This window comes from Galleria mellonella, unplaced genomic scaffold (assembly GCF_026898425.1).
Source record: "Galleria mellonella isolate WM207_F2 unplaced genomic scaffold, CSIRO_AGI_GalMel_v1 utg65, whole genome shotgun sequence".
NCBI classification, from domain to species: Eukaryota; Metazoa; Arthropoda; class Insecta; order Lepidoptera; family Pyralidae; genus Galleria; species Galleria mellonella.
Genome location: NW_026442138.1, coordinates 2,210,111 through 2,237,801, shown reverse-complemented (window position 1 = coordinate 2,237,801; position 27,691 = coordinate 2,210,111). Strand labels below are relative to the sequence as shown.

Here is a 27,691-nt window from a genome sequence, read left to right as displayed (position 1 = left end):
GCAGGCGGATTAGCAACACCAGTCGGGCTTTAGAAATGTTTTAGACGCTGCTGTCCATCCCTCGCCCTCTCTTAGTCAGCTCTTACGACACCCACGAGAAAGGTAGGGGTAGCCTATTCTATATCGGAACTACACGGCCACGGAACGGATAACGGATAAATACGGAACCCTAAAAATACGTCGTGCGTTTAACTATAATTCCCCTTGTTTAGAAAACGTGTTCGTGATCATATATTTTTTTTTTCATTAATAATTATGTAGACAGAGGGACGTAAACAGTTGTTTAAATTATGCTTTTTCGGTGCACGAAAAATATTCAATCCATATATGACTAGGCTATCCTTAATATTATTTTAATTTTGAAAGTGAATTTATCTGTTGGATTTCGGTGTTTAAATGACTACATCCATTCACTGTTGACAGTTTTTTTTAACGGGTGATAATGGAATGGTAAGCCCGCCTGCGCTATCAGTATATGCTGGCGGAGCACCAGTGAAGGGTGATAGATGAGAATGAAAACAGGCCAGTGAGCCCATGATGAATTCATCAGGAATTAACCATGATAGTTTCCAGGCAGAACCGCGAGGAGATCGACCTGGTTGGGTATATTGCTAGCAATGGGATTCTCAGTCTCCATTACTAACAATCCCTTTCCCCCACGGAACATATAGTTAAGCTAGGTTATTATTTCATCTTTACCCATTAATGATTACTGAGTCCCTTTTTCTTTCATTGCCTACCCTCTACAGACAAGGGAGGAAAGGAATTGTGGAGTTCGTGATAATAGGCTAACTGACCTGATTGGGAGGAAAGGGATTGTTAGTAATAGAGACTGAGAATCCCATTGCTAGCAATATACCCAACCAGGTCGACCTCCTCGCAGTTCTCTCTGAAAACTATCATGGTTAATTCCTGATGGGCTAACTGGCCTGTTTTCATTCTCATCTATCACCCTTCACTGGTGCTCCGCTAGCGTATCCCGTTAGCGCAGGCGGGGTTACTATACCATTTTCACCCATTGAAAAAAAAAACCCTCTACAGACAGCGTATTGTTGTGATATGAAACATACCTCACACATACATAAATTATGCTCAATCTATGGCTGAATCAGTATAAATCAACAAAATATGGATTATCCACGGCTATGTATTTTATTTCTACGTCAAAAGCTACTTTCTAATAGTTTTCTAATAGCATATAGGTAATTTCTAAGTAAATTGTCATTGGTCATAGTATTCGATACAGTAGTTATACTTAAATCAATAGGGTTATTATGAATCACCACGGAGTTTGTAACAACAACTTGTAGTAATCGTCAATCACCAATAATATTACTTATAATAAATAGAATATTTTTTCTACATATGTACTTCGTACTGGATTGTTTTTTTTTTTTATGGGTGAAAATGGTATGGTAATCCCACCCGCGCTATCGGTATACACCGGCGGGGCACCAGTGAAAGATGATAGGTGAAGATGAAGCAGGCCAGTTAGCCCATCGGGACGAATTCAACAAGAATTGTTCACGATGGTTTCTAGGGGGAAACACGTGAAGGTCGACCTGATAGGGCAAATTGCTAGCAATGGGGCTGTCAAACTCTATTGCTAACAACCCCTTTCCCTCCCGTACCGTGTTGCCTCTTTGTAAAAAACATTCCTATTTAGTTTGCAAAAAGAGATGCCTTTTATAAATTCACTATTAGACATCCTGGAAGGCTTAAGCTACCAAACATAAAAACATATCTGTATCAAGGTAACAATTACCCATCATGTATAAGAATTTACAATAAACTACCAAATTCGCTTATTGATCTGTGTTTTAAAAGGTTCAAAGACATTTTACGTAAATGGTTGATTACAAAATGTTTCTATACACTTGAAGATTATTTTGCAAGTAAAATGGACGACATAACATAATTGATTCTTGAATGTAGGATGTTATACTCGTATAGAGTATATAGTTGTAAATGTATGAGCCGGTGACTGACTTCATGGTGAAAAATGCATGTGTAAAATTAAAATAATTGTTTGCATGTTATAGTTAACAATAATAATACATATAAAAATGTTACATGCCAAGCTGGCTAAATGTTAAGGTCACACAAAATGTATAATATTATCTTTAACTGCATTCATCGCAATAAATTTCATTTCATCCAAATACAAACGTGCCGAAAATAAAATGTGAGGGTCTATCATGAAATGAAATTCCGAAATTTCGGAGTCAATTTCGTGTTTTCGTTTATACCAAAATCGGACCAATAAATGGAGTTTAACATTTCGTTCGTCATACATCCTATCATAAAAGTCCAAAGGAACAATATTTTAACATTTTTAATATCTCCAAACGGCATATGTTATGTAATTTTAACATCAAATTTGTGTTTCGTTTGGCTCCGAAATTTCGGAAAACATTTCATGGTTTTCATGGTAGGCCCTCAGAGGTTCTATCATGAAATATTTTCCGAAATTTCGGGGCCGAACGTAACATAAATTTGATGTTAAAATTACATTATACATAAAATTCAAAAAAAAAATTCAAAATTCAAATATCATTTATTCATGTAGGACATTTTAGCCGCTTATTAACGTCAAATTTTTACATTATAATTTTATATTTACCCTACCGTCCAGTTCGGTATATAGATCCAATTGAGAAGAACTGGCAAGAAACTCAATTGAATTACTTTTTTTTTTTAAAGCCAGTTTATTTACAATGTATATTTATATAGGTGTCTATGTCTAACATTAAATGAAAATTCAGTGCATGAACAACTATTGCCATGCACACTCGTCATTCAAGTAATCGTTTAGTGAGTAATAGGCTTTGCTCAGTAAATATGATTTAACAGATGTTTTGAATTTATTTAAGGGTAATTCCAACATATCCTTTGGTATCTTATTGTAAATTTTTATACCTATTCCCATAAAAGACCTATTAACTTTTTCTAAACGATACTTGGGGACAGCAAGTTTGTCTTTAAATCTAGTATTAATATTATGAATATTGCTGTTTTTTGGAAATAAGTCAAGATTTTTATGAACATATAGAATATTTGAATATATAAATTGAGAAGCAACGGTGAGAATATTTGCCTCTTTGAATTTCTCTCTTAATGAGTCACGACTCTTCATACAGTAGATCGCTCGAACGGCACGTTTTTGTAATATGAATATATTCTTAATATCTGCCGCTTTTCCCCATAGTAATATTCCATAAGAGAGTAAACTATGAAAATAACTAAAATAGACTAATCTAGCAGTATCAGTATCAGTGTACTGTCTAACTTTACGCACGGCAAAAGCTGCTGAACTTAGTTTCGCTGCAAGGCTTTGAATTTGTGCACCCCATTGTGTTTTATTATCTAGTGTGATTCCTAGAAAGACAGTAGATTCTATAAATTCGAGAGATTCGTCATTTAATTTAATATTGCAATTAGTATTAAAACTTTTAGATAGAGAGAAATTAACACATTTTGTTTTTTTAGCGTTTAACATAAGATTGTTAGTTGTAAACCAGTGCAGGAGACGCCGCAAAGCACTATTTACATCGTCATAATTATTAGTCATTCTATTAACTTTAACATACAGTTTAAACAAAGGTATCTGTCTGACCTAATAAATTTACTAACACACTACTTCCAGTCCCTATTAATATTATCACTTTAAATTTTACTGTTAGCCTTATTAACAGTGGAACGTTCGATCAATGATAAGCTAACCTGGAAACCTTATCAGAACTTAATATCTAAGCTTCGTGCCTAGACTTACGTACCTATAAAACGTGCAGTTATTATACAACGCCAGCAATAGCATTATTTTGTTTTGCAAACGATGATAATAACGCGTGGACATCAAATACCACAATAATTTTCCAGAGGGAGACTTTTTACAAAAGTCGTTTGTTTGGGCACCTCTGTCCCATTCGTGTACCTGGCTGTGTTTCGATTTGAAAGGTGAGATATGGCAGTGAATTTACAGGGGACAGAGGAACAACACCTGAGTCATTAGAAATGGAAACGCATGGGGGTATCATGGGCGAAACAGTATACTCTGTTATGTCCATGGTACTGCTCATGTCTATAGGCGACGGTCACCACTTTCCATCAGGTAGACTTTTGTACAAAGTCTCCCTCTGGTTAAGAGCACGCATGAAATAATCTTATCAATAAGGTACTAATCGAAGAGATAACCTCATTAGAAGTCTTGTGCCATATAATCGTAGAGGACAAATATTAACCTACCATCCCTGGGGGGAAAGGAATTATTAATAATGGGGTCTAATAGCCCCATTACTGGCAATATACCCTCTCAGGTTGACCTCCACGCGGTTCCCCCTGGAAACCATGATGTTTAATTCTTGTCGAATTCATCGTGGTGGGCCAAATAACCTGCATTCATTCTCACCTATTATCTTCCACTGGTGCCCCGTCGGTGTATACCAATAGCGCGGGCGGGTTACCAATCCATTTTCACCCATTAAAAAAAAACCTACCATCCCTTACTGGTGCCCTGCCAACGTATATAGTTAACGCAGGCGAGGCTACCATTCTATTATCATCTATTAAACATAGCAGTGTTATTGCCAAGTTACCTATTTTTAACCACCCAGTACACTCTACAGTACAAAATCTACTAAATTACTAATTACATATAATAGTTACTAGCTCTCCGTCGTACATCCACTCCGAATGGTATCATGGTGTGTACAGAGTACTCTGACGAGCAGCTTCCACCTGGTGGTAAGGAATTAAAAGGATAGGTTGATAAGGATTTCTTTTTTAATGAGAGATAATGCAATGGTTACCCCACCCGCGCTAACGGTATACACCGGCGGGGCACCAGTGTAGAATGATAGGTGAGGATGAAGCAGGTCAGTTAGCCCATCGTGACGAATTCAACAAGAATTGTTCACGATGGTTTCCAGGGGGAACCACGTGGAGGTAGACCTAATAGGGCATATTGCTAGCAATGGGGCTGTCAAACTCCATTGCTAACAATCCCTTTTCCCCCGATTGATAGGGATTAATGGAATGGATGAAAAGGAAAGGTACAGCGGTAGACTTATTAGAATTTCAAACACTACCCTGTGTGTTGATGGATGCAAGTGGTACAGGGTTGTTAAATGCAGGAATCCATGGAGGTCATGTTTGTTAGTGGAAATGGTGGAAATGATGACCGTCCTCAAAGGAACGCCTATTAAGCTGATTCCACTAGACACGTTCTTAATTTTGGGGTTCTTCTTTTTTTACTACACAGGGAGCAAACGAGCATGCGGCTCACCTGATGGTAAGTGACTACCGCCGCCCATGATCGCCCACAACACCAACGGCATTGCAGGTGTGCTGCCGGCCTTTTAAAAAGGAATATACTCTTTTCTTGAAGGTTATGTTGTCGTATCGGTTCGATTTAAGGCGAAATTTCTAATCGTAATTGAAGTCGTAGGTTCTTTGTAAAATAATGGCAGTAGAACGAGAATACAATATGTTACCATATTTCTTTTCATTCCTAGATTATTACATGAAGTGTTTCCGAAACAAAAACACAAGCAAGAAACTCGAAATAAAACTCTTTTCGGCTTAGTAAACCAAGTGTATTTTAAATTTTTTTTTTGAGAAAAATTGTCAACTAATTCATGTATTCTTCTCCAACCACTATATCTATGTTTAATTTCCCTATACGATATGATACCTAGTTTTTTTTTTTATACCACTGAGGTGGCAAACAGGTATACGGCCCACCTGATGGTAAGCGGCTACCGTAGCCTATGAACGCCTGCAATACCAGAGGTATTACGCGCGCGTTGCCGACCCTGAAGAAACCTCTTTACCCCCTAGTGTAGTAGTGTGTAGTCTTAGTACTTAAGATAAAATGCTAACTCGTTGCAAACAGTGAGAGTACGTTAGATTATTGTTTTTTTTTATGGCATGAAACTGGAATTACAACCCCGCCAGCTTGTATTGGTATTGGGAGCGGGGTTGCTATTCCGTTTTTATATCATAAGTATACTAGTGACTGATGATAGGTCAGAATGACAGCGAGTCAATTGTCCCATCGTGACGAAGTCATCAGAAATTAATCACGATAGTCTCCAAGGTGGAATGCCTTGTGAAAGGATAGACATGAGCAGTACCATGGGCATAACAGAGTATACTGTTTTGCCCATGTTACCCCTCATGCGTTGCCATTCCTGAGAACTTAGGTGTTATTCCTCTATACCCTGTAAATTCACTGCCATATTAATTCCCTTCAAACCGAAACACAGCCATGCCCACAGCTTCACGGTAAAAATACGAATGGGACAGAGGTGCCCAAGCAAACGACTTGTGCAATAAAAAGTAAATAAAAAATAAAATCTCTCTCCTTCCTCTTCCTGTATGTTTTTTTTTTAATGGATGATGATGGAATGGTATCTCCGCCTACGCTATTGGTATACGCTGGCGAGGCACCATCGAGAGATGATAGGTGAGAATGAAAAAAAGGCAGGTCGGTTAGCCCACCGTGACGATTACACTTGGAATTCAGCACGATAGTTTCCAGAGGGGACCACGGGGAGATCGACCTGGTTGGATATATTGCTAGCAAATGGAGCTCTTAGTCACCATTACTAACAATCCCTTCCCCCACTCTTCCTGTATGTTGTGATGATGATATAAAAAGAGCAATACGCACTGATCATCCTGGCAAAGCCAAAGTCGCACAGCTTGACCACACCATCGCTGGTCAGCAAGATATTCTCCGGCTTCACATCACGGTGTATGCAGTTGTGTCGGTGGCAGTACGCTACTCCCTGCAGGGTCTGCCAGATGATCTGCTTGGACAGCAGTTCGGGACAACCCTGGGGACATTGCACTTTATATAATATTTAGCTAAAAGTAACGATTTAGTTCCGTGTGGTCCCGGCATAACATGGATCACCTCTTCTGGTAAGTAAGATGGTAAGTGACGACAGAAACACATGTTAATTTTAAGTAGCTACATTTTGCTTCAAAATAAAAAAAAAAAATCTATTACATTCGTAAAAACAACGTAGATGAAAGGAGCATGATGTTTCGCAGATATTTTGCATTTGAAATTATTAAAATTTAAAACGCGGAATGGCGTGTTTACATTGGCTTTTACAAGTAGATTTAACTTCGCAATAAACAATTTTTAGATCCGCAAAGAAATTAAATTAATATGAGACTGCCACGATAAAATACTTATCGATTAAAAAATTAAATGACAATATAAGTAAAACTTTAGGCAGGTATTAAAAAAATTAATATGGTACAAAAAATAAAATAAAAATTGTTTTTTTCAATTCTTTGTATAACCAGTAAACAATATTTATATTTTATATATAAAATAAAAATTAATGTTATTAAAATAAAATTAAAATAAAAATGCATGAGATAACCTTACCAGAGGGAGACTGTACAAAAGTCGTTCGCTTGGGCACCTCTGTCTGACTCGAGTTTCTACCGTGAAGCAATTGTGTTTGCATGGTTGTATTTCGATTTGAAGGGTGGGATATGGCAGTGAATTTACAGGATACAGAGGAATAACACCTCTAGTACTCCGGAATGAATTAGAATTTGGAAATCGCTTAAAATCTATAAAGTTCCGATATTATTTTTTTATACTACTTAAAATGGCAAACAAGCTGACAGCCCACCTGATGGAAAGTGGTAACCGTCGCCTATAGACATGAGCAGTACCATGGACATAACAAAGTATACTGTTTCGCCCATGATACCCCCCATGCGTCGCCATTCCTGAGGACTCAGGTGTTATTCTTCTGTACCTTGCAAATTCAAACCGAAACACAGTCATGCAAACAACTGCTTCACGGTAGAAACACGAATGGGACAGATGACAGAGGTGCCCAGGCAAAAAACTTTTGTACAAAGTCTCCCTCTGGCGTAATTAATATTAAATTATATATATCTATCTATGTATGTTTTATTGGAACACTACATTTACATCACTTACTCGTAATAATAACACAAAATATATAAATAATATGTAAATACAATACTATGTATGAGTATAAACATTATTTACAAACAAAAAAAAAAAAATTACTCTGTGCTAACCGCCCGCTATATACGGCTAATAACGACATTCAGAGGCGCGTGTTCGACCTCATTTTGTGCGGGTAATATTGCACCGACCAAAAGTTCTATAATCTCTTTTCTATATTTGGCACAATTAGTAATCAGGCTTAATATGTCTTTGTAACGAATTTAGTCTTTGATGCGATGCTCAGATTTTCTTTGTGGTTTTTCGATTTATGTTTTTTTTTTTTTGGTCCACTCCACACTTCCTTAAAAGTATGTTAATGATTTCTCTGTCTTTATTTGTCTTTTCAAAAACAAGCTGGTAAATTCGCGACAGACAGGTATTCAATATGTTCAAATTCTATCTGATTGCTCGTTTTATTGTTAATAAATTTTCCTGGAAATTTTATACAGAGGAATAAAACGCTTACGCTTCAAACTCTTTTCTCCTACATTCTTCACGACTCTGGAACGCGCTTCCAGATGCCATTAAGAGACTACCGACTAAACCGTCTTTTAAAAATGCGTTCACGCTCACTTTTTATCTATATCCGAGCAGTAAGTGCTTTATATTATTCCCAAATTCGTGTATAATATAGTATATATCATATATGTGTAAGTATATTTGTTATTCATATATATTTATTCGTTTATATATGTAATTTTAGTATGTATGTATATCAATAATTAGTAGTACCGCATTCGTGTATTCTGACACTTCCCTATGGTTGACTGGGAGAGAATGCTTTTAGCATTAAGTCCGCCATGTACACATATTTGTACTAATGAATAAATAAATAAATAAATAAAATTATAAATAATAACTAAATATTAGACTGGTAAAAATTCCTTTGTTTTCTATTAATCCAGATAAGGAACCAAAAACCTTTAACTACCTACGGTATTAACCGTCATTAACCCTACAATCGTGGCAGGGTCACGGTCACCTGCCAACCGCCGCGGTATAAATAGATATTGTTGATGTCAACGGCGAACACGCGAAACGCAAATAGAAAATACAAATGGAAAAAGAAAAAAGTAACTAACAACTAGGAGTGGATGATATATAACAATATGGATAATGTAATAATAATAATAAGAAAAGAGACGAGGGTATACATAGAGAGGTCATAGAATGTGACAAAGAATTCACCTCTCTTTCTCTGGCTAAAAAGGACTGGCAAAAACCCGAAGTCCAGGGTACCTCTCAGCGGGAGGCCGTATGGAAAGAGAAAGAGTTTCACGGAAGGTTCTTCAAAGCCCTTCACGGGCCGTACCTCAAGGCGAAGACCTTCGTGCACTGGCTACAATTCGGTGATCTCTTCGGAGAGACCGAGGGTTTTGTCTGTGCAATACAGGATCAGGTGGTTAAGACGAACAATTACCGAAAGCACATTCTGAAGGAAGGAATCACTGAGAACATCTATCGGGCATGTAGCCATCCCGGAGAGTCACTCAGACATGTGCTTTCGGGTTGTTCAACTCTTGCCAACACTGAGTACTTGCACAGGCACAACCAGGTAGCCAAAATACTCCATCACTAGTTAGCTCTGAAGTACGGCTTCGCGAATGAGAGTTTGCCGTACTAAAAGCCCCTGCCGGTCCTCGAAAACGACAGGACACGGACAGGACAGTTCTTGCAAACAAACCTGATATCGTGGTGATAGATCGGGCACTCTCGAGGGTGTTTTTGGTGGATGTCACCATACTGCATGACGAGAACCTCGTGAAAGCCGAAACCGAGAAAAAGAGAAAATGAATCGACCTGGCTCACGAGGTGACCGAAATGTGGGGGTGACGTCCACCGAAATCATTCTTAATCGTTTTGTCGGTGAACGGTCTTATCCCAACCAGTCTGGAACAACATCTCAGATGGTTGGGATTCCGCGGCGGTTCACTCCCGGGAAAGATGCAGAAAGCGGTGCTCTTAGATTCTGCCCGCATTGTACGCCGGTTTCTCTCCCTGGGGCCCTGAACCCCAGCCAACTGTGCTTCTGCCAGGGATTAGTTTGCCATCTCCTCTCCTTAAGAGGGGAGATGTGAATTTTTTTAAATAATAATAAATTTATTTACTTTAAATAGTGTAGGTATCGTTGGTTAAATGCGCCAAATATATTTTTTTTAAAACATTAATAAATATTTTACTAAAAAATTAATTAAGTAATTAGTTTTTTTTTTATACAACTTAGAATAGCAAACAAGCTGACGGCCCACCTGATGGAAAGTGGTATCCGTCGCCTATTGACATGAGCAGTACCATGGACATAACAGAGCATACTGTTTCGCCCATATATCTATATCCCCATGCGTTGCCTTTCTTGAGGACTCGGGTGGTATAGTTGGTATTTTTATTTTCTGTTTACTATGATAAATTATGTATGTATTGATTTGTATGACTAATGAAAAGAAATATTATGTAGAATAGATATAAATTTCTCATATTGTTAATAATTGCTGTCACTTATGGGCGGGAGCACCTAGATACCAGCTTAAACCCTTCGACTCAGTGCAACGACGAGCTATGAGAATTGTCGATGATCCCATGCTTGCATGCGGTATTGAACCCTTAAGTCTTAGGAGAGATTTTGCAGAAAAAAAAATTAGCACGCCGACATAGAGGCACAATGTAAATGGGAAATGTAAACCTCTTTCGTCTAAAACTACCTACATTCTAGCAAAATAAAATAATTTCATTTAATAAATAAAGTATTATAAGCCTATTTAGCCATTTACAGAATAGCATGCAAATGTCACATTTTGGTAGAAACTGATTAATTCATGCATCGACTACACCAACTATACTAGATATTTATCAATCCTTTTTTAAAGAAACCGTCCTTTTTTAAGTCTAATTTTTGTGTACAATAAAGTATAAATATGTAAATAAAGTATAAAGTGTAATAAAGGCCGGTAGAACACCTGCAATGCCATTGATATTGTGGGTGAACATGGGCGGCGGTAATCATTTACCATCAGGTGAGCCGCATGCTCGTTTGCCCCCTGTGTTGTAAAAAAAAAGTATCATAGTCCTCGAGAACAGCAAAGCATGTGTAATACCTACCATGTACTAGATAAATTGCCAAATAGGTCAGGGTCTAAAGATGAAAATATACTCACAGCAGGATACTTTTCAAGCTCGTGCAGCACTGTGTGGTCGCAGTACTCGAAAACTAGGTGCAGCTTGCGCTTTCTGCGGAACACCTCAATCAGGTTCACCAAATTCGGGTGTTTCAGATTCTAGGAAGAAAAACAACTTTTTATTAGGCGTGGGTAATTTATAGCAATATCTATATATTTTGATTACAATATTTATATATTTTACCAAAGGGAGACTTTGTACAAAAGTCGATTGCTTGGATACCTCTGTCCCATTCGTGTTTCAACTGTGAAGCAGTTGTGTCTGCATGGCTGTGTTTCGGTTTGAAGGGTGGGATATGGCGTGAATTTACTGGGTACAGAGGAATAACACCTGAGTCTTCAGGAATGGCAACGCATAGGGGGTATTATGGGCGAAACAGTATACTCTGTTATGTCCATGGTATTGCTCATGTCTATAGGCGACGGTTACCACTTAATGGATATTAAATATCAGTTATCTAATGTGTAATATTGAAATGGAGAACACTGTCGGAATGATTATAAATATCCGATGGGTACGGATGATGAATGGATGATGACCTTTTTTCCAGGGGGACAGGAATTGTTAGTAATGGGAAGGGTTTTGGTGGATGAAAATGGAATGGTAACCCCGCCTGCGCTAACGGCATACGCTGGCGGAGCACCAGTGAAGGGTGGTCGATGGGAATAAAAACAGGCCAGTTAGCCCATCATGATGAATTCATCAGGAATTAACCATAATAGTTTCCAGGGGGAACCACGACGAGGTCGACCTGGTTGCGTATATTGCTAGCAATGGGATTTTTAGTCTCCATTACTAACAATCTCTTTCACCCCATAATGGGGAGGTTAGTTCCCATTGCTATCAGTATACCTTATTAGGTCGAGGTTTATTTTTTGTGAAATACAGTCTTACGTATCGACAACTGCAGTCGATTTTTCTTTTTTTTTAAATAACTCTGATGTAAGCGATATTGAAGCTGAAATAATTAAATTTATAATTTTTTTTATTTTTTTTTATACAACTTAGAATGGCAAACAAGCTGACGGCCCACCTGATGGAAAGTGGTAACCGTCGCCTATGAACCCTTCAAACCGAAACACAGTCATGCAAGCACAACTTTTTTTTTTTTTTTTTTTTACAACACAGGGGGCAAACGAGCATGCGGCTCACCTGATGGTAAGTGACTACCGCCGCCCATGATCACCCACAACACCAGCGGCATTGCAGGTGTGCTGCCGGCCTTTTAAAAAGGAATATACTCTTTTCTTGAAGGTTATGTTGTCGTATCGGTTCGGAAATACTGCTGCTGGAAGTTGATTCCAAAGAATGGTTGTGCGTGGAAGAAAGTGCCTTGAAAAACGCACGGTGGAAGACCGCCACTCGTCCAGATGATTGGGATGAAACTTTAGTTTGTGGCGGGTTGTACGGTGGTGAAAATCAGCAGCAGGTATCAATCCGAACAATTCCTCAGAACACTCCCCATGATAAATTCGGTAGAAGATGCACAGAGACGCAACATCTCTGCGCAGTTTCAATGGGTCAAGTCGGACAGTAAAGCGTTGACTATCGATAATTCGAGCCGCCCGACTTTGAATGCGGTCTAACGGAAGGAGTTGGTACTGTGGTGCTCCTGCCCACAGGTGAGAACAGTATTCCATATGCGGCCTGACTTGGGCTTTATATAATTTCAGGCGGTGTTCTGGCAACAACTGCTTCAAGGTAGAAACACGAATGGGACAGAGGTTAGTTACTAATACTTATAAAATATTATAAGTATACCGACCATATTTGCCCTAGCTCACATTAATAACTTGCTTGTATAACCGTTTCTGCTCTGAGGAATTGTTTGAAATGATGCCCCAAGCCACCTTTCATCATCGCACCGCTCGCCATCGACAGGGAATTTATCCTCACACGCTTGATCCTAAATGGTCACGTACGTAGTGCGGTTTCAAAGGAATTTTCTCCAGCAAATGCTCAGGCTGTGAAATTAGCTCCCTGCCGAGGTTTTCCCTAGGGACTACAGTATGGGGTTCTTCAAAAAGGCTATATTAAGGTTTCATCAGGGACTGCAACGCGCACGTAAATCTAGTATTGCAGGCGTCCATGGGCTACAGTGACCGTTTACCATCAAACGGACAGTATGTTTGTTTACCACCTTTGTGGTATAAAAAAAAATTAATAAAAAATGATATTTTGAGCATTATCCTTGAAAGTGTATGATTACGTCAGCATAGACAGTAAATAAACTACCCTGCCAAATACACACGAATACGCTAATAAATGTAACAAGTCTGTGAGCTTTTCATGATACAGCATGTATGTATGCAAATTACCCTGGAAGTGGAACGAACTTACTTTCACATTAGGTAACTACACTATGTCTAGATTGAAATTTGAATAGACGAAGGTTTCGTGTTTCCCAGAAATGTAATTCCTAAGACCAGAGGGAGACTTTGTACAAAAGTCGATTGCTTAGGTACCTCTGTCCTATTCGTGTTTCAACCGTGAAGCAGTTGTGTTTGCATGACTGTGTTTCGGTTTGAAGGGTGGGATATGGCGTGAATTTACTGGGTACAAAGGAATAACACCTGAGTCCTCAGGAGTGGCAACACATGGAGAGTATCATGGGCGAAACAGTATACTTTGTTATGTCCATAGTACTGCTCATGTCTATAGGCGACGGTTACCACTTTCCATCAGATGGACCGTCAGCTTGTTTGCCATTCTCAATTATATAAAAAAATATATATTTTGGTACTAAATGTAAAAGTGTTTGTGTTTGTTTGTTACGTCCTGACGAACAGCTTAATCAATCACTATGAAATTTGTTATACACGTGTTAAATGAAATGGAGGACATGCTACTATCTGCGAATATATCATAGTTCTAAGAACAAAGTCACGCATTAAAGCTAGTATTCCTGTTTCGTTTACTAAATAAAATGTACTATAGTTAATCTACGCCTACACTAACATGGCATGCTGCTTGAACTTTTTACTTCAATGTGTGTGACTATATACAGACGTGGTGCTCTGTTTATGTTTGTGAGGAGACGTCTAACGGTCTGGCCACAGAAATATTATACTCCTTGGTTGAATCCTTATAAAAATTTTTACACGCACATTTTTAAAACTTTGAATTTTGGAGGGGCATGCCACATTATTATGGAAAATATATAGGTACTTATTTGACCTCCGTTTGAATACCTATTATTTACCAACCTGCTTGTAAAGCCACAGGTGACGGATGACCTACTAAGCAGCTGCTAGGTGTTGATAAAGGAAATAATTTAACACAGTTTAACACGATCGATATAGCTCACCTTATTACCATACTGTTGAGGTGACAGAAATCGATTGTCACTTGCTTTTATAGTGCACTTTGAACGTGGAAATAATTAATAGCTGTATATTAATTGCTTTAGCAAATAGCCTTTTATACTCCATAAGTGTAGTGCATATTTATCTTTATATTATTCTTTAAGTAGTAGTCTTCCTATGCCACTGTGTTAGGTTGAAGGAAGAAATCTCTTTTAGAGATAAATTCGCCTTTGCTAACATTGTTATTAACTTATTGTTGTTACTGTATGTTTTAGTGCAATAAAGAATATATATATATATATATATATATATATATATATATATATATATATATAACAAATACATACATAAACATACAAGCTTAAAAGCACACATACAACAGAAGAGAGTGACACTGGAAGATGAAGATGAAGACTAGAACATGGGAAAATAGTTAGTTACTTAAAGGGAGAGATAATGGGCTTTAACAGAGGAATTTCTTTATGAAGTTGTCATTATGGGTAAACTGACCCACTGAGTCTGAGTGACTGAATCATTCAAGTTTTCACTACTGTCGGCCCTCCCGGAATACCACTGTTTTCTTTTTGATGGGTTGACGTTTTTATGACTAAGGGGTAAGTGTTTTTTTTTTATATATATATACCACAAAGGTGACAAACATTATCACTCCCATTGCTAGCAATATACCTTATCAGGTTGAATTTCACGTGGTCCACTCTGGAAACCATCGTGCTGAATTCCAGGTGTATTCACCACGATAAACTAACTGACCTGCTCTTACATCCTCACTTATCGTCCCTTACTGGTGCTCCGCCAGCGTATACCGGTAACGTAGGCGGGGTTACCATTCAATTATCATCCATTAAAAAGGTGACAACAAGCATACAGCCCGTCTGATGGTAAACGGTCGCCGTAGCCTATGGACCTACCTTCAGCATGCGTATCTCTCTGAGCGCAATCTTCCTGATCAGCGGATCGTCCTCGTTCTCCACAAACTTCTTGACGGCGACGATCTCGCCCGTGTCCCGGTTGCGGCACTTGTACACCAGGCCGTACGACCCCTCGCCCAGCTTGGCGAGCTTTTCATAGCGCTCCATGGCGCGACTGCTCGCGCGTGACCTGCGTAGATGGAGAAAATAAATTTTGTTACCGTAGACCAAATTTTTTTTATACAACTTAAAAGGGCAAACAAGCTGACGGCCCACCTGATGGAAAGTGGTAACCGTCGCCTATAGACACGAGCAGTACCATAGACATAACAGAGTATACTGTTTCACCCATGATACCCCCTATGCGTTGCCATTTCTGAGGACTCAGGTGTTATTCCTCTGTACCCTGTAAATTCACGCCATATCCCACCCTTCGAACCGAAACACAGCCATGCAAACACAACTGCTTCACGGTTGAAACACGAATGGGAATAAGAAGATGTAAGAGTTTTGTGGGATGGAATATTTATATTAAGTGTCAAACAAATAAAAATATTAATTTTAATATATTATTAGTGTTTAAAAACATCGAACATCGATTATTTGTTTTGAATAATTTAGGTAAATGTCGGCGGTGGCTTATCTGTTTCATATAGACATAAAATCAGTACACACATTGTAATCAATATTGTAATCCTTGAAATATTAATAACCGAATATCAAACACTTATAATTTATTTATATATATATATATATATATATATATATATATATATATATATATATATATATATATATATATATATACACTATTTTTACAGGTAAATAATCCTAATGCAATAGTTTGTATGAACACTAATGTACCTATGTTTTTTTTTTAATGGGTGAAAATGGATTGGTAACCCCGCCCGCGCTATTGGTATACACCGACGAGGCATCAGTGGAAGATGATAGGTGAGAATGAATGCAGGTTAGTTGGCCCACCATGATGAATTCGACAAGAATTAAACATGATGGTTTCCAGGGGGAACCACGTGGAGGTCAACCTGAGAGGGTATATTGCCAGTAATGGGGCTATTAGACCCCATTACTAACAATCCCTTTCCCCCCAATGTAACTATGTCAATGGATGATAATGAAATGGTAGCCCCGCCTGCATTAGCAGTATACGCTAGCGAGGTATCAGTGAAGGATGAAAACGCAGGTCAGTTAGCTCATCGTGATGAATACACGATGTTTTCCAGGGGGGGGGGGGGGCATGTGGAGATCGACATGGCAGGATATATTGCTACCGATGGGACGGGTAGCCTGCATTACTAACAATCACGATAGACTAACAGACCTGCATTCTTGCTCACCTATTATCCCTCACTGGTGCCCCGCCAGTGTATACCGATAGCGCAGGACTAACCTTAGGGAGGTTAGTCTTAGGGAGGGAGTTAGTAGTTACTAACAACCTCTTCCCTCCATTCAAGGCTTTTGGTAACCTAGCCACGCCATTGTATTTAACCCTCTTATTTATAAGAGGGCTTAGAGTATAGATTGTCTACAATAACATGGCACGTATCGGGGGGAAAGGGATTGTTAGCAATGGAGTTCGACATTGCTAGCAATATGCCCTATCAGGTCGACCTCCACGTGGTTCCCCCTGGAAACCATCGTGAACAATTCATGTTGAATTCGTCACGATGGGCTAACTGACCTGCTTCATCCTCATCTATCATCCAGCGCGGGTGGGGTTACCATTCCATTATCACCCATTAAAAAGAAAAACATGGCACGCATCTTCAAACTTCAAAGAATTAAAAATATTAATATAAGAAAATATTTACAAGGTAATTCTACCAAGGAGTATAATATTCCTCTAGCCAGATCGCTACTGAAGATGTTTCCACACAAACAAACAGAACACCACCGTCTGTATACTTTCTTTATTGTACACAAAAGGTTATTGAAATGTAAAAACAAACATAATAATGCACAAAGGCGAGCTTATCTCCGATAGAGATTTCTTCCAGTTGTATAAAAAAAAATAAACAAAACGTGGTTATTTTATTAGTGAAATCTTTTGAAAAAAAAGTAGTATTAAAAATGTACATCGTTGAAATTTTTAGCAGTAGCTTGTCGAAAATAGAAGCAGTTCAGAAATATCTGAAGTAGGGCTAAATTTTATTAATTAATTCCACTAGTAAACATAGGCCTTCCATATAGATTGCCATAAGGAACAGTCCCGAGCCAACAGCCATTGACTCCCTACAATGCATTTTATATATAAATATCATTCTAAGATTGCTTGGAAAAGATCACTACTTAGCGATAAGGCCGTCGATTGTTACCTCTTTATCTTGCTTTTATATAATTAATTATTCATTTTGTTTGTATACATATTGTTAATATCTTTATAATCTGTAGCATTCTTTGAAGGTAACAATAAAGAGTTTTCATTCATTATTGTTATAACAATTCGGTTTTTACTGTTATAATGACTTTTATTCATCATATCAGCCAATGACTGTCCACTGCTGAACATATGTCTCCTTCTATTGGGGTGTTTTGCCAGTAAATAAATAAATAAATAAATGTATATTAATCATCTCAGAATAGAAAAAACATCTCATTGTTCAAGCGTGAAACGACCGAAAATGGTACCCGTGACATAATGTAAACCGGAGGGAGGAAAGGGATTTTAGTAATGGAGACTGAGAATCCTATTGCTAGCAATATACCCAACCAGGTCGACCTCCTCGCGGTTCCCTCTGGAAACTATCATGGTTAATTCCTGATGAACTCATCATGATGGGCTAACTGGCCTGTTTTCATTCTCATCGATCACCCTTCACTGGTGCTCCGCCAGCGTATCCCGTTAGCGCAGGCGGGGTTACCATACCATTATCACCCATCAAAAAAATGTAAACCGCAGGATTGAAGGTCGCTCATGCAATTTGGTTGCATTTACTAGTAGGTATATGAATACATCTAATTAATATCTGCAGCAAGTACTGTGAAAGTTGTTTAAACGACTAAACAGTAGAAGCATGCTCCAATAGGTAGACCGACTGCTTTAACTGGGTTTAAATGGGCTAGAAACGTGAACGTAACAGTACAAGAATTCGATTAAAACATACTATTATATAAGTGTTTATAAGGGACTTCGTCTGCATTGCCACATGCGTTTTTTATGCTATTTAGAATGGCAAACAAGCAGACGGCCCACTTGTTGAGTTAGTTTTAAAATAAATTCCAATAAATTGATATTGAAATTGAGTCGTTTTGCACTCCCGAATGGCAATACTAACGATATAATGGTTCCATATTGTTCTGATAGTTTTTTTTTTATACAACTTAGAATGGCAAACAAGCTGACGGCCCACCTGATGGAAAGTGGTAACCGTCGCCTATGGACATGAGCAGTACCATGGACATAACAGACTATACTGTTTCGCCCATGATACCCCCCATGCGTTGCCATTCCTGAGGACTCAGGTGTTATTCCTCTGTACCCAGTAAATTTACGCCACATCCCACCCTTCAAACCGAAACACAGCCATGCAAACGCAACTGCTTCACGGTTGAAACACGAATGGGACAGAGGTACACAAGCAATCGACTTTTGTACAAAGTATACAAATTATTGTAAATCGATCCCAATTATAACCTAATTCCTAACTGTCGTATCACGACTGCAGTATAAAATTGTCATTGGCAATAAATTAGATTCATATTGATATTAGATTTAATAATAGACCTGCTGATGGTAACTAGTAACGTAACATGGACGTAACAGAGTATACACGTGTCGCCAATGATACCCCTCGTGCGTTGCCATTTCTGAGGATGTTTATGAAGTTTATTGATTAACATACATTATTACATATTTTATCTTTCCTTCTTCATTCCAAATATTCAGATAAATAAAGAATTTTCCAAATCACTTTTCAATTAACTGCGTTATTTTTTTTTTACAACACAGGGGGCAAACGAACATGCGGCTCACCTGATGGTAAGTGACTACCGCCGCCCATGGTCACCCACAACACCAACGGCATTACAGATGTGCTGCCGGCCTTTTAAAAAGGAATATGCTCTTTTCTTGAAGGTTATGTTGTCGTATCGGTTCGGAAATACTGCTGCTGGAAGATGATTCCAAAGAGTGGTTGTGCGTGGGAGAAAGTGCCTTGAAAAACGCACGGTGGAGGACCGCCACTCGTCCAGATGGTTGGGATGGAATTTTAGTTTATGGCGGGTTGTACGATGGTGAAAATCAGTAGCAGGTGTCAATCCGAACAATTCTTCAGAGCACTCCCCATGATAAATTCGGTAGAAGATGCACAGAGATGCAACATCTCTACGCAGTTTCAGTGGGTCAAGTCGTATAGTAAGACGCCGATCGTCAACAATTCGAGCTGCCCGACTTTGAATGCGGTCTAACGGAAGGAGTATGAGGTAACAAACATAAATTAATAGAACCGAAGAGAACCTCCTTCTTTTTGATGTCGATTAAAAATAGGTAGTAGTAGGTGTATCCTTAGAAACAGTTCTAAGCTCAATGGCGCTAAGTTCCAATATACTCGTAATCATTCATTCGAGTGTTTCTAAACCTCCATTTAAACCGAGATTGTAGATTTTTTATGAAAACTTGAATATTATTTGTTACAAAATCAGAAAAAAAACTAGTCTAACTCATATTTTTAATAGCCATTCTCCATTGTATAAAATTTGATAATTAAAAAATCCATGTGTGTGTGCACTATATAGGTTTGTATGTATTTGTATGAATAAACATAAAATTATTTCAGCATTAAAAAAATAAAAAATCCGCTTGCCAAACATGGCAACTACTGGCAAATCCCCCAATGAGGAGGCTTATGTTCAACAGTGGATAGTTAAAGACTGATTATAACGATGATGATTAAAAAATTTAATACTATTCTAATAATTATTAATTAATTATTTATTAATAAAATCATTATGAATAAATTAATAATTCATTCATAATATTAGATAGATACATACATAGTCTTTATTGTTCCTCCAAAAGATTTGTTTTAATGGATGATAATGCAATAGTAACCCCGCTTGCGCTAACGGTAAATACTGGCGGGGCACCAGTGAGGGATGATAGGTGAGGATGAAAAAGGCAGGTCAGTTAGCCCATCGTGATCAATACAGTTGAAATTAAGCACGATGGTTTCCAGACGGGGCCTCGAGGAGATCAACCTGGTTGGGTTTATTGCTAGCAATAGAACCCTTAGTCTCCATTACTAACAATTTCTTCCCCCCCCCCCCCTCTTACTCTAAAAGATTAATAATTTATTTATTGTTAATTAATTAAATAATTCCTCCTCGGAGATCGATCGGATATTTACAGTACTTTCCACAGTAATATTAATTACCTGAAGGTGACAACTTCAGGGGATGTGATACACCTGTTAATCTCCCCCTTCATGGTGCACTATAATTTCATCCATATGACGTTGGTAATAATTCACAGCTAGATTTCAACCATAATTGAATACGTTATCCAATTATACAGCTGATAATGCAATCTGAATTACCTAACTTATCATAAATAGATAACTGTACAGATTAGGCGCTCTTAGCAACATGGCATTTAGTATGCATTTGCAAAATGAAAATATAAATACATATTTGACATTACTCTGGAGAAGTAACCTGACAGAATGAAACCAAAGGAAAAAGGTAACTGATTATGTATTTTATAAATTAAAAAAGTCTGTATGTAAATATAATTCTGTGTTCGTAGCTGAAATTATGTAAATTACTCTATGATATTCTTTTTATTTTTTCTATCAAATATCTTTGATTCCCTTTGTTAAGAATATAAGTTAAAAATAATTAAAAGAGATTTCTGCCCAGCTGTGGGATACTATAGGCTTTGTTTGATTGAATTACGATTTCAAATGGGTAAAGTTGGGCAAGGTTGATAAAACCGCAATACGACTAACGATGATATTTGACTTAGAATGCTGGCTGGCATTAGCGTGTTTAGGATTCTTTTCCAGGGGGGACGAAACTGCTTCGCTTACACCCTTGGATGGCCACCAGCCAATTCTGGGGTAAGCACGCCCCCCTCCCCTCTCAATACACCTATGAATGCTGGGCGATTCAAAAAGCATACGAATAATCTGCCCATGGCCTTTTTATATATAACACAGGGCACAAAGGAGCATACGACTCACCTGATAGTAAGTGATTATCGCTGCTCATGAACACCCGCAACATTGGAGGTATTGCAGATGTACTGTCATGAGATGAAATACCCATTTTGGGTCACTAGACCTGACATAATGAGGAATGAGCACATCAGTTTTAATATCATACCTATAGCAAATAAACTTGCCGAAAAATAGATTGCGATGTAATGAGACAGGATCAAAATCATGCCATACAGAGAGCTATTCCCAATATTAGGAGGAACAGAGAACGGCTGATGACAATTAAGTCATCCACTATGGCAAAAGACTTAGATGGAGCCCACCTGAATGAAATAACAACCTAGAACAGACGAGACCAATGCATCAGAACGGGAGAACTAAGCACAAATAAAAGGGAAGAGGCTAAGACAAAAAAGTATCTGCTGCCCAAAGGTCTAGACCAAACCAATTATTATAAAAAAGAAGGAATCAAAATTTCTATTAATATACCTAATTTCTCCTAAATCCTTACTAATTTATAAATATCACTTTGTTTATTACCATTTGGCGATTTAATAGCTCAACCGAAGGTCATTAAATTTGGTATAAACGTACCTACAATTTGGGATAGAGAAATAGAGTTAAGACATAGGCTAGTTTATGATTCGGTCATTCAAAGATTTGGTCATACAGACGAAGTCGTGAAATCAATAAAGAGCATATATGTTAGACCTAAATAAAACATAACGTAGGTAACTACATATGCCTTCAGTGTTTTGTCCACTGCAGAACATCTAAATAATGAAACTGGAATTCTGTGGACATCACGATATGAAGGTCGTTGGCCAGTATGCATTATTTATAAATAATGCCTTTGTCTTAATGGCTTTATTTAAAAAAAAAGTTACCTTCTCGGTAGCAGCGGCAGGTTGTTACCAAATAACCACAGCCGTTTATCACCGAACCATTTCTCCATACAGGACGCCACGTTGTTCCACAGTTTGAAACTTGACCAGTCCCAAAGCACGATCGAATTATTCATTCGCGTTTATGTACGACGTTATAACGAAACGCATTTCCCGCCAAAATTTATGTCAAATATTCGCGCTATACGCCTGAATTTATAACGAGGTATATTGTTTCGCGTCTGAACAGCGGAATGTATGACGGAGATGTTGTCCTTCTGAAGGCTGCTAAGCTTTTAGTACTAAACGATGGTAATATCGATCGCCCTTTTGTTTACAGTTTTATGTTAGCCTGTGTACATGACAACGACGGTGGTGGTAGGGAAAAATGTAGGCTTGAGTTCAGATTACTTGAAAAATATATTGTTAAACTTCTTTAAAAGTAGAAGTTCAACATCAGATAGAAGATTTTCAACTGTCTTCAAAAAGAAGGAAGTTCTCATTTTTATTGTATTTTTTATGCTTATTATCCCATAACTCTGTCAGTTCTAAACCGATTTGAAAAATTCTTTTTTATCTGAAAGGATATACTTATAGATATTTTATCAAAATCGGTTCAGTTATTTCATTTTTTAAATCATCTTTACAATAAAGACTTCGCTGTGATATCAAATTGAATTTTTTTATTTTACAGATAAATTTAGAGAAATGACACCTCAGAATCGACCCCACTGAATCCTAGTGTTTCCATTATTAATAATTAACTAAAATACGTTGTAAATTCTAGACGTTTCTGCCGTATTCTCTATAATAAGAGAAGTTATTTCTTATCTCTTTTGTGTGAACAAAAATATTTTTTTTAAATAAACTTATATAACAAAATTGTAACTAGACAATATCTGTATATGGGAGATATTTAAAAATATATATATTAGGGGTTTCCATTATGACAATAGGAGTCAAAACAATATCTTTTTAATTTATGTCAGTCTATATAATGGTATTTTTTTATTGTTTATTGAGTTAAGATTCACTTTTGAATATCAAGGTGCAAGAAAACACACATTTTTAAACGGTTTTATTTAGCTCGACCCGTACGGTATTTATTACTAGAGTGGATATATTTTCACTTATAATATATAATATTGTTGATTTCAATTCTACGGTGGCGAGACAATGGTAATAGAATAGCCTGTAAACATTAACGCTAACCAGTGTTTGTTTCTATTGTTGATATTATACCATAAGTATATTACGTTAACAATTATTATTTATTCAACATTGTTCATTGTTCTATCTGTGTTCCATGCAACATGCAGAAAAATTCTATTAATATTATATTATAAATTTGAAAGTTTGTAAGAATGGATGAATGTTTGTTACTTTTTACGCAAAAAATACTCAAATTTCATACGTAGATAGGTTATATTTTAACTTAGCATATAACATAGGACAATTTATTTATTTTATATAGTGATTACTATTTATTTATTTATTATTATTAACTTTTTGTACTGATTTACCCGTGTGAAGCAACTAGCAAATAAATACTTAAACAGAATAGTGATACGAACATTTGCTAGCTCTTGGACTATTCATGGCGTTTTAATGTATCATTTGCAAGGTAGAAAAAGTTTCACTCATTATACTTATCATATATAATATTATTCCTGATTACTCTCATTATTGTAACAACTAAACAAAATACAACATATTTTTTAGATAGATAGATAGATACTCTTTATTGTTTCCTCCAAAAGAATAAAATACAATACAATTTTTAATGAGTGAAAATGGAATGGTAACTTCCTAACTTACTTTCTGACTTACTGAGGGGAAAGGGTTGTTAGTAATGTGGACCATCAGTCCCATTGCTGGCAATATACCCTGACAGGTCGACCTCCACGTGGTCCCTCCTGGAAACCATCGTTCTGAATTCCAGGTGTATTTATCACGATGGGCTAACTGACCTGCTCTTTCATTTTCACTTATCATTGCTCACTGGTACCAAATTATTCAAATTATTCCAGTTATTTATCATGAATGGTGGATTTACCAACAGACTGAATAAACTGAAGCCTACAGCGGCAGATTTTAAAGGCAGCAAATTTGGGGATTGTTTTTTTTTTTTTTTGTAATCATTTAAATCACAATTTTATTCAAAAAAATATAATTTATATTTTTTTTTTATGCAACTTAGAATAGCAAATAATCTGACTGTCCCACTGATAGAAAATGGTAATTATCTCCTATAGATTTGAACAATAGCATGGACATAACAGAGTATACTGTTTCACCCATGATACCTCCCATGCGTTGCCATTCCTGAGAACTCAGGTGTTATTCCTCTGTACCCTGTAATAACACTGCCAAATCCCACCCTTTGAAGTGAAATACAGCCAATATAATTGAGAACTAGAATATGGAACTGTGAAGGTCAATAATGTTGGATTTTAAATAGCCTTCTGGCGGTATATATGCAAATCCATCACTGCCAGCAGAGTTTAATAGGTTACCTATTTATTTTTTATTAAAGAAAAACCAACAGTTAGAAAATTTTATAATAAAAAAAAGAAACATTAAACACAAAAACCAATTACAGGTTGTCACAAATAAAAACATGATTTAACTAATACTAATGGCATTTACTATATTTAATACTTTCAATAAAATAAATAAAACTTATTGAGCTTTGCTCTTTGAAGACACATGATGTCTAGTGAAATCGCCACAATGCGAATTTGCAAATTTACCTGACTTCATCCTCATCATTTAATAAGCTGGTGCCCCGCTATTATATACCATTTGCGTAGGCGGGTGCACCATTCCATCTTCATTATTCATGCATATATAATGAAATATTGCGTCTCACAAAAAATTTACTTCAATTGTCACAATACCAGATATTTTGATTTAAAACTAAATTACTGAACCGATTTAGATAAAATTTCTATGGAACCAATCCGTAAGTACTTATGTGCTTTACCTACAGATAAAAAGAATCTTCCAAATTGGTTTAATAGTAACAAAATTATAAGATAACAAAGATAAAAAAAATACAATCGAATTGAGAATTTCCTTTGTGAAGTCTGTTGAAAATAACTTTCGAAATACGTAAGGGTAAATATTTCAATATGTTTAGTGCTAAAGAATTGTTCTTGTTCTTAGCGCAAAAACGGAACGTCATGTGTGTGAGCGAGTGAAATAACAACGCATTCCATCCCACTCGTCTGCTGGTGCCCGTTCGTTGCGCGCGCCTACGTTCATTCATATAATTTGTCATTCTGTCATATGAACTCGTCGCTAATGTTGCCTTCTGTTGCCGTGCCGATCAATGATTGTTATTGTTTTTAATTTAAAAATATTTAAATGAAATAATTTTAATTAAACTGTTCTGCGCATATGTGTCAAAATTTTAAAGCTTAAATTACATTGTTATTATTTCCTATAAATATTACTCTGTGCGTATTGTCTGAAAAATCTTTCGGCAAGGTCATGACACCTTGAAATAGGCAATAAATGTGGAGTAATAGTGAATTTACTTTAATGCGTGCTCGAACTGTTTATATTATTAAAGTGAATTTCAATATTTTGTGATAGTGAAGTGACCGACTGAAGTGATAATGGGTTCTACAGGATTGACTCTGGCAGACTTGCCAAATATTTTTATTATGATCGGTGCACTCGTCGCTTTGTTCGTGGTATTAGTTATACTTCTCAGGTAAGTCATCCAATATATATCTGTATATATAATTATAAACATTTCGAAAACTTGTAGCCCTACTCTGTATCCGTGGGTAGCTACTTTTACTTACTTTCTCTCATTGATTACAGCTTAGAAATAGCCGCTGTTAGCCTTATGACATCAGAAACAGAACCTGATTTATCTATATACTATTTTACTGGTATATTTACAGTAGATTTCGTCACAGTTATGGATAATTTAGCAATAGGCAATGAATAAATTTTTAGTCACAAAAATAATGTAATGTAAAATCTTTATTATACATAACTCAGTTTAAAACTGGTAAATGATTTAATATACAATGGCGGACTTATAATAAATATAATATAATAAAATTACTAGTGCTAACTGTATTTGTAATAGAATAATTGCTGCTATGTTTATTCTTATCCTAGATATAGATAACTAATATGATATTAAAACTTTATCTACTCATTTATAAAAGCATTAGTTTATTTATCTATTAATATTTTTTTTTTCTTTATCAAACAATCTTAGCATGTTCTGTAATTTCACTTATTCATATAAAATGTTACAAAGCTAAAAAACTTATAACTACAGTAATTATATTTAATCATAAGTAATCAATTAATGCAAGAACCTTTTTATTGTAGTATATCATCTATTTAAAAAAAAACATGTTTGTTTATAAATATCCAGACTAAAGAAAAACATAATAAAGTTCATTCGTCATCAGTTTGCCTTGTTGCTGATAAAATAAATCCCAATGACTAAATAACAAATGTATGTGAAAATATTACATTCCCAATGTAGTATTATATAAGAATCTATTATATGAATATTACTAATTAATATCATTCTATGTTACTACTGACTTTTTCTCTCAACTTTATATGGATGTTGTTTAAAAGGAGACTGCCACTGCGACTTCTAGATGATATGTCAAAATAATATTAACACTAGATTTGAAGTTTGACCTTGATGTGCATTACTGTGAAAACTGCATCCAATTTGGAGTAGTAGTTTTTCCTTGATGCCATACAAACATATGGATGGACAAAATCCTGAAAATAATTGTTTTGACTTCTATGGCTATTTAATATATTTTTTGATATGAGAAGTCAGACCCCTCGTATAATTTTTATTTAAATATTTTCTATAATACAAATATTGTAAGATACCTTAATAATTAATGAATATGTAATTAATTACTAATATAATTATCTAATGATCTAGTATAACTATCATATATGTGTAAGTATATTTGTTATTCATATATATATTTATTCATTTATATATGTAATTTTAGTATGTATGTATATCAATAATTAGTAGTACTGCATTCAAGTATTCTGACACTTCCCTACGGTTGACTGGGAGAGAATGCTTTTAGCATTAAATCCGCCATGTACACATATATATACTAATGAATAAATAAATAAACTATCCTCTGTTAGTATCATTTGCTTATTATAACATTTATGTTGCAATAACTAAGCAAATTATTCA

At 36.5% G+C, this 27,691-nt stretch overlaps 2 protein-coding genes across 2 annotated transcripts in view; one reads left to right on the top strand and one right to left on the bottom strand.

Annotated features, from left to right (window-relative positions):
- Window positions 1-22,765, bottom strand: part of LOC116412661 (cyclin-dependent kinase-like 4) — a 46,373-nt gene extending 23,608 nt beyond the window's left edge. The window contains exons 1-4 of the mRNA XM_052900553.1: window positions 22,480-22,765; window positions 15,417-15,606; window positions 11,161-11,280; window positions 6,674-6,839 (exon numbers count right to left, since the gene is read on the bottom strand). Coding sequence (XP_052756513.1) covers window positions 6,674-6,839; window positions 11,161-11,280; window positions 15,417-15,606; window positions 22,480-22,613 — 610 coding nt within the window. The 5' untranslated portion in view covers window positions 22,614-22,765. The remainder of the gene's footprint in view (window positions 1-6,673; window positions 6,840-11,160; window positions 11,281-15,416; window positions 15,607-22,479) is intronic.
- Window positions 22,766-25,715: 2,950 nt separating this feature from the next.
- Window positions 25,716-27,691, top strand: part of LOC113509284 (cell growth regulator with RING finger domain protein 1-like) — a 41,517-nt gene continuing 39,541 nt past the window's right edge. The window contains exon 1 of the mRNA XM_052900420.1: window positions 25,716-26,197. Within this exon, the coding sequence (XP_052756380.1) occupies window positions 26,100-26,197 (98 nt within the window). The 5' untranslated portion in view covers window positions 25,716-26,099. The remainder of the gene's footprint in view (window positions 26,198-27,691) is intronic.